Source organism: Triturus cristatus, chromosome 1_2, assembly GCF_964204655.1.
Source record: "Triturus cristatus chromosome 1_2, aTriCri1.1, whole genome shotgun sequence".
Taxonomy (NCBI): domain Eukaryota; kingdom Metazoa; phylum Chordata; class Amphibia; order Caudata; family Salamandridae; genus Triturus; species Triturus cristatus.
Genome location: NC_140580.1, coordinates 663567375 through 663580353, shown reverse-complemented (window position 1 = coordinate 663580353; position 12979 = coordinate 663567375). Strand labels below are relative to the sequence as shown.

At 47.2% G+C, this 12979-nt stretch overlaps 1 protein-coding gene across 2 annotated transcripts in view; it reads right to left on the bottom strand.

Moving 5' to 3' along the window:
• The window catches only part of PARG (poly(ADP-ribose) glycohydrolase), a 722753-nt gene that overhangs the window by 10766 nt on the left and 699008 nt on the right, over positions 1-12979 (bottom strand). For both annotated transcript variants that reach the window (XM_085608405.1, XM_085608413.1), the window contains exon 17: positions 11687-11815. In XM_085608405.1, the coding sequence (XP_085464531.1) occupies positions 11687-11815 (129 nt within the window). The remainder of the gene's footprint in view (positions 1-11686; positions 11816-12979) is intronic.

Genomic DNA, 12979 nt, shown 5'->3' with positions numbered 1-12979 from the left:
GAAGGAACGAGCCTGGGCGCCCCTGCCTTGGCCATGGAAGGAACGAAACCCAGGAGTGGCCGGGCTCTTTGTGGAAAGACCCAAGGACTTGGCCGTGGCCCGCGAGTCCTTAAAGCGCTCCAGCGCACTGTCAGCCTTACCGCCAAACAGGCGAGTGCCATCAAAGGGCATGTCCGTGAGTGAGCTCTGGACGTCCGGCGAGAACCCGGTGGATCGCAACCAAGCGTGGTGACGCAGCGCCACAGTCGTAGAAATCGCCTTGCCCCACGAGTCAGGACACTGAGGTAACACCTGAGCAACCGTGTCCCACACTGCGTGGGAATAGCGGCCCAACAAACAGGCGGTGTTCACCGACCGCAGCCCCAAGCTGGCCGACGAGAACAACCGCTTACCAAACTGCTCCAGCTTCTTTGAGTCCTTATCCGGTGGAGCCGTGGGAAAGGCACTCTGCGACGTCGAGGCCTGGATGACCAGATACTCAGGCGTGGCCCCTGTGGCCGGCCGTGACCAAGAGTCCAACAGGACGTCAGTGAGGGTGTCGTTGAAGGGAAGCAGTGGTTCTGACGAAAGCCGTCTGGAGCACCTCAGTAAGGAGGTTAGTTTTGAGGGCTACCGTAGGAAGATCAAGATCGAGGACCTCAGCAGCCCGACGGAGCACTATCGTGTAGGAAGCGCCCTCTTCCATCGTAGGCGGGGGAGAGGCAAACCCCGGATCAGAAGAGACATCGAGGTCGACGGCGTCCTCCAGATCGTCCACCCAGTCCTGCTCGGAGTCACATTGACGGGCAAGAGGGTCCTTGGACCCCTCCCAGTCATCCTCCACCTCCATTGCAGGAGGAACCGGTCGTGGCGGCAGAGCCAGAGAGGGGACGAACGGCGTCTGAAACGGTGCTGGCCAGGGCCAGGCCGGTGCCGTCTCCCAATGCGGATCCCAGGCAGGAACGAAATGGTCCTGGAATCGGGGCAAGGGGGGAACAAACGGCACCCACTGTGGCGCCTGAGGCGGAGCCGAGAGCGGCGCCGGAGCCGGCAGCGCCAGACCTCGTGGCGCCGGGGCTGGAGCCAACGGCGTAGGATGCTGTGGTGCCGAGGCTGGACCCGCCAGCCGCGCCGGAGGACCAAAAGGATCTGGACACGGGACCGCGGGGCCCCAAGGCGCGCCGGTGGGAGTCCGAGGCCTAAAAAGGCAGTCCATGGTGGCAAGAAACTCTTGCACCTGTTCTGGAGTTGCCGACGGACCCGGGTAAGGCGGGTAGGCTGCGGGACTCCCAGGCACCAAAGGAGCCGCAGGGGCAGAGCCCATGTCCCCCTCGTCCGCATCCGAGGACCGACGGGGGGACGTCAGTGAGCGAGTGCGCTTCTTTGACTTCTTTTTATGTCGTCGCTTACCAGAATCTGAGGGTGAAGACTTGGAGTCCAAGGAGCGACGACTGCGGCCCACGAGCGGTCCTGGGAACGGTCCCTGGACCTGGAGCGGCGTTGGGACGAGTGCCGGACCTCCAGCAGCTTCCAGCACCGCTCCCTCAAGGCCTTCGGGGCCATGGCTCGACAGTCCCCGCAAGACTGGGAGTCATGGTCGGTCTCCAGACAGTAGAGGCAAACATCATGGGGGTCCGCCACCGACATGTTGCGACGGCAGGCCCCACAAGACTTCAAGTCAGGCATCCCTATGTTCACCAGGAGAAAAAAGGGGAGGCAAAATGTCTCAAAAGAGTAGTCAAAAAGTGACTAAGGTACGTGCTCTATCCGGATCTGCTCTTGCTGGCGCTGAAAAAGAAAGAACTGACGTCAGCGCGCATGGGTGGCGACTAAGTAGTCTCCGTGACGTAATCTCTGCGCTTACGATGCCAGCGACGGCCGTGGAGCCGCAGGACGCCACCTACTGACGTGCAGGGGTACTGCTAGGCAAAACTTTCCGGATCCAGTCTGACGCCTGGGGATATTCTAAGGTAAGGAATCTATCACTAACATGTCTCTTTCAGATGCTCATATGGTTTAACTGGTGCTCTGTTTATTTTTAAACTGTTCATATGAAGTTGTGTGAACCCCCACCAATCTTTTGGTTGCGTATCTAAGGTAGTACCAGTGATATTGTGATGCATATAAAGAAGTGTAAAGAACACTCCTCTACTGCTGCGTCAGGAGATCCTCCCAAAGGGGCAGCCTGATCGAAAGACCATAGGACATGCTCAACAGCTCAGGATACCAGACTCTCTGAACCCATTTATTTTACAGAGTTTTATATAGCGCAAACTTGACCCGAATCTGGTATCAGAGCACTTTACATAGCACAAGTTGCATTACATGAGGACACATTCATTTTTTTTTGGGTTAGGCATGGGGAGATTAAGTGATTTGCCCAGAATCACAGGATGTTCAGCGTCATTGCCAAGAACCCAGTTCCCCAGATTCAAGGTCGACTGCCCTAGCCGTTAGGCCAACTCCTCTACCCTCTCCACTCCTCCTTTCTGGAGCCACAAGGATGGCTTGGGCCCGGTTGTTTGTGAGCTTCTTGAGAATTCTGGGCAGGAGTGGTATTGATGGAAAGGCGAACAGGAGGCCAGAACTCCTGAGACAAAAAGCGTCTCCGAGCGAGAGGTGCCTTGTAAACTCCAGCACGCTGAACTGAAGACATTGTGTGTTCTTGGCAGTGGCGAAGAGATCTAACCAAGGGTCTCCCCACTGATGAAAGAGACCGTGCATCGTTCAGGTTGGAAACGCCATTCGTGATCTCCTAGGCATCTTTGGATGAGTTGTTCGCTCTGGCGATCTAAGAGCCTGCCAGGTGTTGAACAACCAAGGAAACGCCCTGACATTCCAGCCATGTCCAGAGATGCAGGGCCCCTTGACAGGGGGTCCATGACCTCACCCGCCCTGTTTGTTGCCGTACCACATGGCGGTGGTGTTGTCCGTGAACCCCTGCACTAGTCTTCCCTTGATGAAGTGTAGAAAAGCTTTTAAAGGCAACTGGATTGCTCGGAGCTTCATCAGGTTGATTTGGAGTTCAGAGTCCTCTGATCTCCACTTCTCCCAGATGGCCATCCCAGCTAAGGAGTGACAAGTCTGTCACTACAGTAGATCTGGTTGGGGAAGGGAGAGGGTTCTGCCGCTGACCAGATAGCAGTTTGTCTGGCACCACTGCAGATCTTTTGCAGTGCCCTCCTAGATCTGGACCATGTTGGCGCCATTACCTTTATGCTGTGCCCACTGGAACTTCATGTCCCACTGCAGAGCCTGTATATGCCAACCGGTTTGTGTCATAAGCAGGATGCAGGAGGCCATGAGGCCCAGGAGCCTCAAAGTCAGTCTCACCGAAATCCAGGATAGAGGCTGAAACATCAGTATTATAGCCTGAATATCCTGGATTTGCCACACAGGAGGATAAGCCTGAAACCGCACTGTGTCCAGAATAGCTAAGATGAAAGGGAACATCTGAGAACGGATCAGGTATGACTTTAGGACGTTGACTGTGAACCTAATGATTTCAGGAGGGCCGCCATAGTCTGGAGGTGGGAGAGGACCGCCTGTGGCAAGCCCGCCGTTAACAGCATGGCTCGGGCCACCTCTGAAACCAAAGGCAGCACCTGCGCAACCAGGTCCCAGGGCGAGTGGGAGTATCGGCCCAAAAAGCATGCAGTGCTCACTGACCGCAGAGCCAGGCTGGCAGAAAAGAACAACTTCTTCCCCCAAGTAGTCAGCCTCATGGATTCTCTGTTTGGGGGAGTGGTAGGGTATGCACCAGGATTCCATTTGGAAGTGGAGGCTTGGACCTCCAAACTCTCTGGGGTGGAGTGTGTTGTGAGACAACTGGGGTCCCTTGAGGTGGGGCGATGGACAATCAACCTATCCATACAGGGCTTGAACCAGGCCCTAAGTAGGACGTCTGTGAGAGCGTCGCTGAACTGGAGAAGTGCTTCAGATGTGGTGACTCCTGGCTGAAGCACCTCATTCAATACTTTCGACTTGACAGCCACAGTGGGTAGTTGAAGGTCTAGGACTTCAGCTGCCCTTCCCACCACCATAGCGAACAAGGCTCCTTCCTCCATAGTCACGGCAGGAAGAGGAAACCAATCCAGTATCTGGGGAGGCATTCAGTCTGCTGGCAACCTCCAGATCCTCACACCATGTGCCCTCTGTGACATCCAGGGGCTGGTATTCATCAGGGTCCAGTGGCCACTCCCAGTCATCCCCAAGTCCTATCCCATTAGAATAAGACACCGGCTCCGACTTGGGTGGTCTGCTCTCAGTCGGCTTCGGAATCGGCGTTGGACGATGCCCATCCAGCTCTGTATTGGAGTCAGGATGAGTAAAGGAATGTAGCTGGTGCCAGCAAAGGTTTAGGTGGCTTGACCGGCGCTGTTCTGAATCCATCCATGGACCCACGGGGTCCAACTGGCTCCGGGGTGAACCCGTGAGCAGTAGACCAGTAGGAGCCCCTCCAGAGCCCATGGGGTAGAGGGAGCTACAGCCGGGACAAGCTGCCCAAATATGAGATGCATGGCCTCATGAAGTTGGACGGGGGTTGCTCCCTCTCCTGGAATCTGAGGGAGGAACGGAGATGGCCTACTTGCAGGCCCAACTGCGGAGCCAGACGTCGAATGCCAACGTTCCCTTGTTTTGTCAGATGACTTCGATGAACAGGGCAAGTCGAAGACCTCTATCACTTCTTGCTCTTCTTCTGTTTGTGGGACTTACCCGAATGACTTTGACTGCAAACATGAATGGTTGAAATGGCTCCGTACCAGGTCCCAGGACCGTCCTCTCAACCGCGATTGAGGGCGTCACACACTGAGTGGCAAGAAGCTTGAGGGGCCACTCCCTCAAGGCCTTGTGGTGCATGGTGTGGCAAACAGGTCTTGGTCGCGTTCGATGCACTAAAGGCAGACGAGGTTTAAGTCCATCAAAAACATTTGCCGGTGACATACGCCACAGTGCATGAAACCAGCCTTCCCTGTGGACATCCCTGCCACACTAGGAGACACATTCTCAAAAATGTACAGGTATAACACCATGATGTTTCCGGTCTCTTTAGGTATTAGAGTACTGGACACATCAGGAAAATCAGAAACAAGCCAGATAACTCACAAAGTAAGCAAGATGCGAATGTGTTGATTCAATTATGTCCGATGTTTGATTATGAATTGGTACTGATTTTGGTTCCCCCTCTCTTGATTGTTGCCTCTTCATATAGATTGGTTCCTTACTTTAGATCGGCTGATCTATTTTTTGACAGAGGTAAGCCGAAACCGTGAACAGACGCTTAGTATGTAGAAAGTGGCTATTGGGCATTAATCTTCACTTAAAAAGTTCTCTATTTTTTTAGCTTGCAGGTCCTGATGCGAACCCCAGGATTGAAGGGGGTTTGAAACACGTAGACCTTTTCTTTTTGAGCCATAAGAATTGTAAATTAATTGAAGTTTCAGATTCAGTGGATATTTTGTTTAGCACATTTCTATGGCTTGTATAGATGTATTTTTGTAGCAATTGTAATAAAAAAATTTAGTGATTGTAAATAAGGTGTTGCAGATGAGAGTGAATGTATGATTGAGGTGATGGATGATGATGTAAGCGAATGAGTATGTTTGGATACGTTTGATGAGATTGATTTGGGTGTGAAAAGAGTGCTAGATCACTATGTAAATAGGACATAGTAGCAGTGTTGTGTATAGGTTTTTGAATAACAAAAAACGATTGGTAATGGATTGTTTAAAATAACAAAAGAAACATATTGATTAATCAGACGAAAAAAGAGGTCTGTGGCTCATGTTGTTTTGTTCAATATGGTCCCTCGTAATTAACGGCGAGTTAAATAATTATCAGTATTGGCATTTTTGATGCTATTTTGTTTAGAGGAGGCTTGGCCATACTGATTTGAGCCCAAACCCAGTTTTGGTATTAGTTCACCTTAGAGAACAAGGTTCTGGAGTGAAAAACATTGCCTATCTGAGGTTCTGTGCGATCCAATAACGCACAAAAGTACATTTCAATACTTGACCATGCCAAGTGGGAGACAAAGGGAAGTGCATCATCCAAGGAGAAAGAAAGCATGGGTAATTGTTTATAAAGAGCAAACACTCATTGACAGTGGAACAGTGCAAGGTCAACCCCCAAAAGATACACTGTATTTGACTATGTAGTACAGTATTTTGGGTGGGCCTTTATCCAGTATTTCCCCCCACTGTGTACCACAGATAGCAGTTTTTATCCAATTCCTTGAATTATTTTATGCATTCCTTGAATTAAATATTAGGGACAAACCTAGGTTTCACCTAGAAGATGGATAACAATCTGAAGAGAAGGATCATATTTGTTAGACTTCGCACTCATAGATATAAGGAACTGGCCATGAAAGCAACAAAACACAGCTATTGCAATTTTCTTTCACTTACATTCACAACTAGCTCTTTCAAAGGAAGTCTGATCAACATCTCAAAGCATTCAAAGGGCTCCTTGGATAGTCTCATGGGTACTACAGTTAAAGTTGCCACTGCTCATTGGAGGATACGGGGCAGATATTTCCCGATGATTTGTCAACCCACACACAATCCCAAATTGCTCAATCAGTTTTAGAATGATGGAAAATTCTTAAGCCAGTTCAGTCTTATGAGGAAGTACATCAGCTGCAAACTCCAAAATGATGTGTGTGTGTAGATATCATGATAAATGCCAACTGTTTGGCTGCTAAGAGGAGGGAGAACAAGGGTACCTTTGTTGTGTAATCGGATAACCATGAACTGTTAGTGATGTCATTTTGCTTACCAATATAACATTTTATGCTCAATATTTTATTTAGGATCCATATATTGAGTGATTAGGACAAGGATTAAGGAGACACAAGTTGAATACTCACAACTTAAGACACAAGCAGGTTAATCAAAACGTCCATCAGGGCAAGATTCACAATGATGTGAGGTTGAAAGTAAGCCATCAGGCAAACCCTCTCTTTCAGACAGAGCTACCTGCCTAGGAGTAGAGGTTGGGTTGACTGAAGTCTTGCACCACCTTGAAGTTTAATCTGCATCGCTCCTCTGCTGGGACATAAAGCAAGCTTGATCAATCATGCAATTGCTGTGTGGAGGAATACCTTAGTGGAAGTTCCGCATTATTATTCTGGAGGTAAATTGCACCACAAGATTCCCATTAAAAGGCAGCAAAGTATGTACTCATCATTTCACCTTGAATGGGTTTATCTCCATCAATGGCTTGTCTTGTTCTGAATGGTCGAAGGGACCACAGTAATCATTTGTCCAACGCCCATTCTGGCGCACAAATTACAATTCACCAACCAACTTTATCCATTTACAAGGGACACTTTTCTGAAAAGTTAGTTTTTGGCTTGCTTGGAGATTCCCTATGCAAATCTTTGGATCGGACCCTGGTTCCTCACATGTCCGATATAGAGAGAGTTTATTTAACCAATTCTGATTGGGAAATACTCTGTTTTGTGGTACGTCTATTTATTAGACTTTCATGCTGGTGTATTTTCAGTCAAAGTCGAAATATGTTCCTTACTGCTTTTAAGTTATTATGCGTTCACCCCTTAATAATGAGTAATGTTTAGCTGTGTTCTTCCAAGGAGAATAGTATCTACGTTTAAAAATGCAATTAAATGTTTGCTGAATTTAGACTTAGTTGCACTACTATGTCCAGAAACACATTAACCACTATTTGAACAACGTTCCTAAATCGTTTCCAATTCATGTGTGTTTCAACTTCGGGGGACATTGCTAGCATATAAGAGGATACTCATCTGGTCGCACAGAAGTTCTGTGGTGGAGGTTTTGACCTGTCAACCACTGCAATGCCCACCCATTGTGTATTTGTAGCACAAGTGGACCTATTATGTCTTCATGTTATCTTTTTCAAACAAAAAAATGATGGTGTAATGTAAGAGATTGTAAGCTACTTTGTCAATTTCAAGTGGACGACGTTCCTGAGCTTTAATCTGTTAAACAAAGAAGCATGGGTATCCCCCCTTAGAACATTTGAGCATGTTTGCTGATATTTAATAAACTAGGCATGGGTAAGGGAGCAGGAAGTCTCTCACAAATACCCGGTTTCATATGAAGAAAAATATGTGTGAATCCAGGATGCATACTGAGATATTTGGCACCCATTGCCTCACTATCCAAGGAGGCTTGGAGGCTACGACAAGCAGGAGGAGTAAGGACATCAGGAAATATAATAGTGGAGGTCTCAGTGATAACATTTCTACAACTTGTAACATCATGATTAAGTATTTGAGGAATGTGTACTCGCTATATTGGTCTTTAACCACTGATACCCGGGACTACGTGGCTGCTGAGGGAATTTATACCATTGTCCTTCCTCAGTAGTGGTTTTGGTATGAGGAGGACACAGGAGGTAAATATTGCTAGTTGGAGGGCAGATGAAGATATCAACAAGTGAGATGGTTCCCATGCAGTTTTCCTACTAAGATGTTGTCGGATAAGGTGTCAATCACAGTATACTATTATTGAGTCCCAGTTACCTACTGGTTGTTGAGGGAAATTAACAAAGCAGATAACCATGGCGTTCCTGCAAGGAGACCCTTGTGTTACATTAGGGCCTCAAATTTACGTAAATAAAGGTATGAAGGCAGTAGAAATTGAGGGTGACAGCAACAGACAGAGGTATACACAAGGTTGGGTATTCTTGGCTACAAGCACATGGTTTATTTTAAGTCTAGTAATTATGTGTGTACACAATTGGAATGTCATCTATATATTCTACACTTTGGCAACTCGATGCAGACTTCCTACATGATACATATATGTTGTTTGGCACAATGTTACCTTCTTAAACTTAAGACTGCATGACATTTTCAGTAGGGTTCATTTTAAATTGAAGCTGTATGACCAGTGGCAGCTGGTGACATTCAAAAGTGGTGGGCGTAAAACAATAGCCGTACTGCAATGTTGCGAGCGAGCCCGAACCAACTATGGGAGGTTCGGGGCGGTTTCACCCCGAGAAAATTTTGAAACAAGCGTGAGCAAATGGTGCATTTTCAAGCAAATTTGAGATAGCAGGAAGGTTAATAAAGCAATTTTGAATCAGATGCTCCTTAATTAACATTCTACACAAAACATGAAGAACACAGTTATTGATTCCAATAGTCGCCCAAATGCAGACATCCCATTAGATAATGCATAGTATGATCCTATGTCATAGTTAGGACGGTTAAAAGTTCATTTTAGTTTCAAGACTGCTTTACTTTCACCTTCTTTATTGATTAAAGGTGTAATGCCAACAAATCGAAAACATCAACCACAGCTTATGCAAACATGCTTTGCACAGGGTAGCGTGAAATGCAATAGGAAGCATGTTATTAGATCCTCAAAAATAAGTGTCACAGCAGAGAATATAAAAGGGCAAAACTAGTCTGGACCATTGTGGAGGCATCCAAAATAGAACTCGGTGTTACTACAAATTGACAAAATGTTTTGCAAACAGTAACTTGTCCTCCACAACTTAATTCAATTGGGATTAAAACATTTTTTAAATACCCTTGATGGCCTTACAATATTCAGTAGATTAAATAAGTATTTACGGAGGCCGCCAGTTCCCTTGCCCGTGTGGGTGGAAAACTTCAAGCAACTAGCCAATATGAAATAAAAAACAACTGCACCAACGTTCAATGTATAATAAGCTCTGACAAAAACAAAGCTCCACTAAGGAGAAGCAAAACCACAGTATCTAAAACGAAACATTTCGGCTAGTTGTAAATGATAACGTTTCAAAAACGTACAAAGCATTTACTTCAACTTTTGATATAAGTACTTTGAAGCAATGTGCCACCGGAGTGGCATTTAAAGATGAAACTGTGGACATCACCACCGCATTCTGGTTATAATACATGTGGCAGGCTTCATTTGAATAATTAAATTTAAAAGCTTAAAAACACACAGATGGTGCAATGCAGTAGTGCCCAAAAGGACACGGTCACATCAGCGTAAGCAAGGAGACAGTCACATCAGCGTAAGCATAACCCCTCCCACCCCCGGACTTTCCCCAGAAAGTCGGCAATTATGTATTTAAATTACTTAAGTGTTCAGGTTTTTTTAAAGCTGTATAACACTCAAAAGGCCTGAAACCCACTGACAACTGAAGAGATGACAAAGGTGAAGACTGCTGTCCCCGTAGAGGCGCGGTCAGATAGTGCCCTGGGCCTGAACGCACTTCAGCCCAGCAGATACAGGTCAGGCAGGCTGAGCCTAGAAAACACCAGTCCCAGCAAAAGATTGTGAGCCAAACTCGGGGCTTATACTGAGAATGAAGACAAGGGGACAGCGAGAGCAAGGGACACAGTAGCCAAGCGAGACAGGCATACAAAGAAGAGAAATACAGAAGCAGTGACAGACGGAGCAACAGGTAGATAGATATAGTTGCAGAGAGATAGAGGCAGCGATACTGATTTTGTCTGTCTTTATCTCTTCCCAACGCCCTCCAGCTGTCGCCTGTCTCCATCTTTCCTTGTCTTGCTCTTGTTGTTTTTCCTCCCCGTCTCCATCCTTTGTTCCCCTTCTTATTATGCCTCTTTATCCTTCTTTGTTCTTCCTTGCCTCTTTTCTCCCCGTTTCTTTCTCCCCGTCTGTTTTTCCGTCTCTTTTGCCGGCTTCCTTTTCTATCTCTCTACCGATATTTACGTCTTTCCTTATCTATATGGCTCTTTTGCTTGTCTTTTTCTGCCTCTCGCTCTTTTCCTGGCTTTCTTTCTAGGTCTGTTCCTGTCTTTGTCCGCATGTCTCTGCCCATCACCATGGCTTTCACTGACTTTGCGCCTCGTTTGTTTCTCTCGCTATTTCTTTCTCTTCCAGCCTCTGCATTCCCTGCACTGGGCATTTCGACAGTCTTACCACCTTGAGCGAAGTGCAAATGTTGATGTGCTCAGTCACATGCAAGCAGTCGCGGCTCAGTCGCAATACTCGTGGGAGGGGTTCACGGGGTGGGGGGGGGGGGCAGGGGGAGTTTAAAATTAAACAAAAAGAAAACTTACCTGACCAGGTCCTGGGCTGGGGTCCCGCGTTAGCGCCTTCGACTTCTTCTAAACAGGAACAACCTTGTTACTGGCGGCAACCCCTCTCAGCCAATACTGACGCCGCTCCAGCAGCGACAGGATTGGCTTAGCAGGGATACTCGCTGCCCGCCCACCCATTAGGAGACCGAGGGTTGCGGCGTTGATCAACCCTCGCTCTCCTAATGCGCAACCACCATCCAGAGCAAACACTAGTGCGCATGACTGGGCTGGTCGCAAAAAATTCTCTGAACTAAACCCAACATGCACACTTGTGCTGCTGCCTGTTGTGCGCTCCGCGCCACCCCTCGGTCTGACAATGCATGCCAGTCAGCATGACGCCGCCCACCCCCTTCAGAGTTTGAAGGGGGTGGGCGGTCCGGCATCATGCTGACTGACATGCATTGTCAGTTCAGACAGAGCCGCCGAGGGAGCTGCGGGCGTGGCTTGTGGGTCAACGCCCCAGCACCCTAATGGACGCACCGCCACTGTGTATGACCCGACTTTGCAACTCAAAATACCAGTCATTTCTGTAGCACCCATCTGTTTGGGAGGAAGAAGGCTTGCATGGAAGTACAGTATAGCTATCAGAAAAACATGTACGTGGGAAGCTCTGGTCAGTTACCCACCACACCACAGCTGGAACAAGACATAACATCACTCTACACTTACCGACAGTCAGCCCGCTCTTTGCAAGAGCGGAATGCATGTTGTAAATTTCTTTCATTAACTGATGGTCTCCAAAAGTGAAATATACCACGTCCCGTCCAGCCTGGGAAGCGGCCAGGATCTGTAGTAAGGCTGTAGTAAAACAAAAGATACAAAATAATGGAAGGGTAGAGCTGCAACTCAAAGGTAAATTTACTCAGTGCTAAAAACATGCTAGAGATATTTTACACGTTCAGGCAATTACAAGTATTATCATTCTCATGCCATATTCTTTGCATTTAGATACATGGAACAGCATTTGTAAGAAATATTGCGAGAAAACCATATGTCATTTGCTCTTGCTTTGAAAAGTATAGTAAGCCATTAGCGAGTCTAGGAAGTGATCAAAATAAATCCATACGTACTGAGGATTAGTTATAACCTGTCCTCTTGACAGCGTTCACTATCCTCAAATGATACTTCTTAAGGGGCACCAAAAAAGTCATAAAATAGGATGTTTCAAACATGTTGTTCTTCAGATCCGCTAAGTTTGAATTTTCCTGATATCTTTTTTACATTGGCATATATTGTAACCGGTCTATGTACTCCTAAAGAATAGGTTACTGACCCTTTGCAATGTTTCTTTAAAAGTATACATAACCCACAGGCAGATTCATCATCTTTAAAACATTTCTCAGGCTAGCTACTGCCTGGATCCAGGACTTTTTCAGCAATAAATGCTCACTGAAACCATGTTCAAGCTGCATGCATCAAGGGAACCGTAGTGGTTCTAGGAAGCATGCCACAGATTACAGCCTAGAGTTAAAGGTCGAAGATGCAGACAATAAGTTGGAGCTGCAAGAGCCAGTGACCAGATCGGAAAAACCTCCTGAAGTTTAGGAGCATGCAAGATAGAGCAACCACTAAAAATTACCACAGACAAGAGAGATTCTAGTTCAAGGCAGAAGCTTTTACCTCCAGAATGTAATTCAAATGGTGCAAAGTGAAAAAATGAGTCTGCCACATCGACAGACATTCACTTTCCGTGCCCCACATTTCAGCTAAGAGTAGTATGCCTTTCAATATGGCCCAGCCTCACAATTACAAGAACTTGATTTCTACACAATGTTTGCCTCCAGTTCTGCTTTTTAGGTCGAGCCTGGGCAGCGCATGCGCTGCTCTGCGGGGCATGCTGTACTGAGGCAGAGACTAGGGCCCCGCCCACTCTCCACCACATTTTTCATTGCCTTGTGTCATTGTCCACTGTAAACCTTTATTGGTCAGAAGGTTTAGTAGTCCCTCCTTAGTACCGCCTTG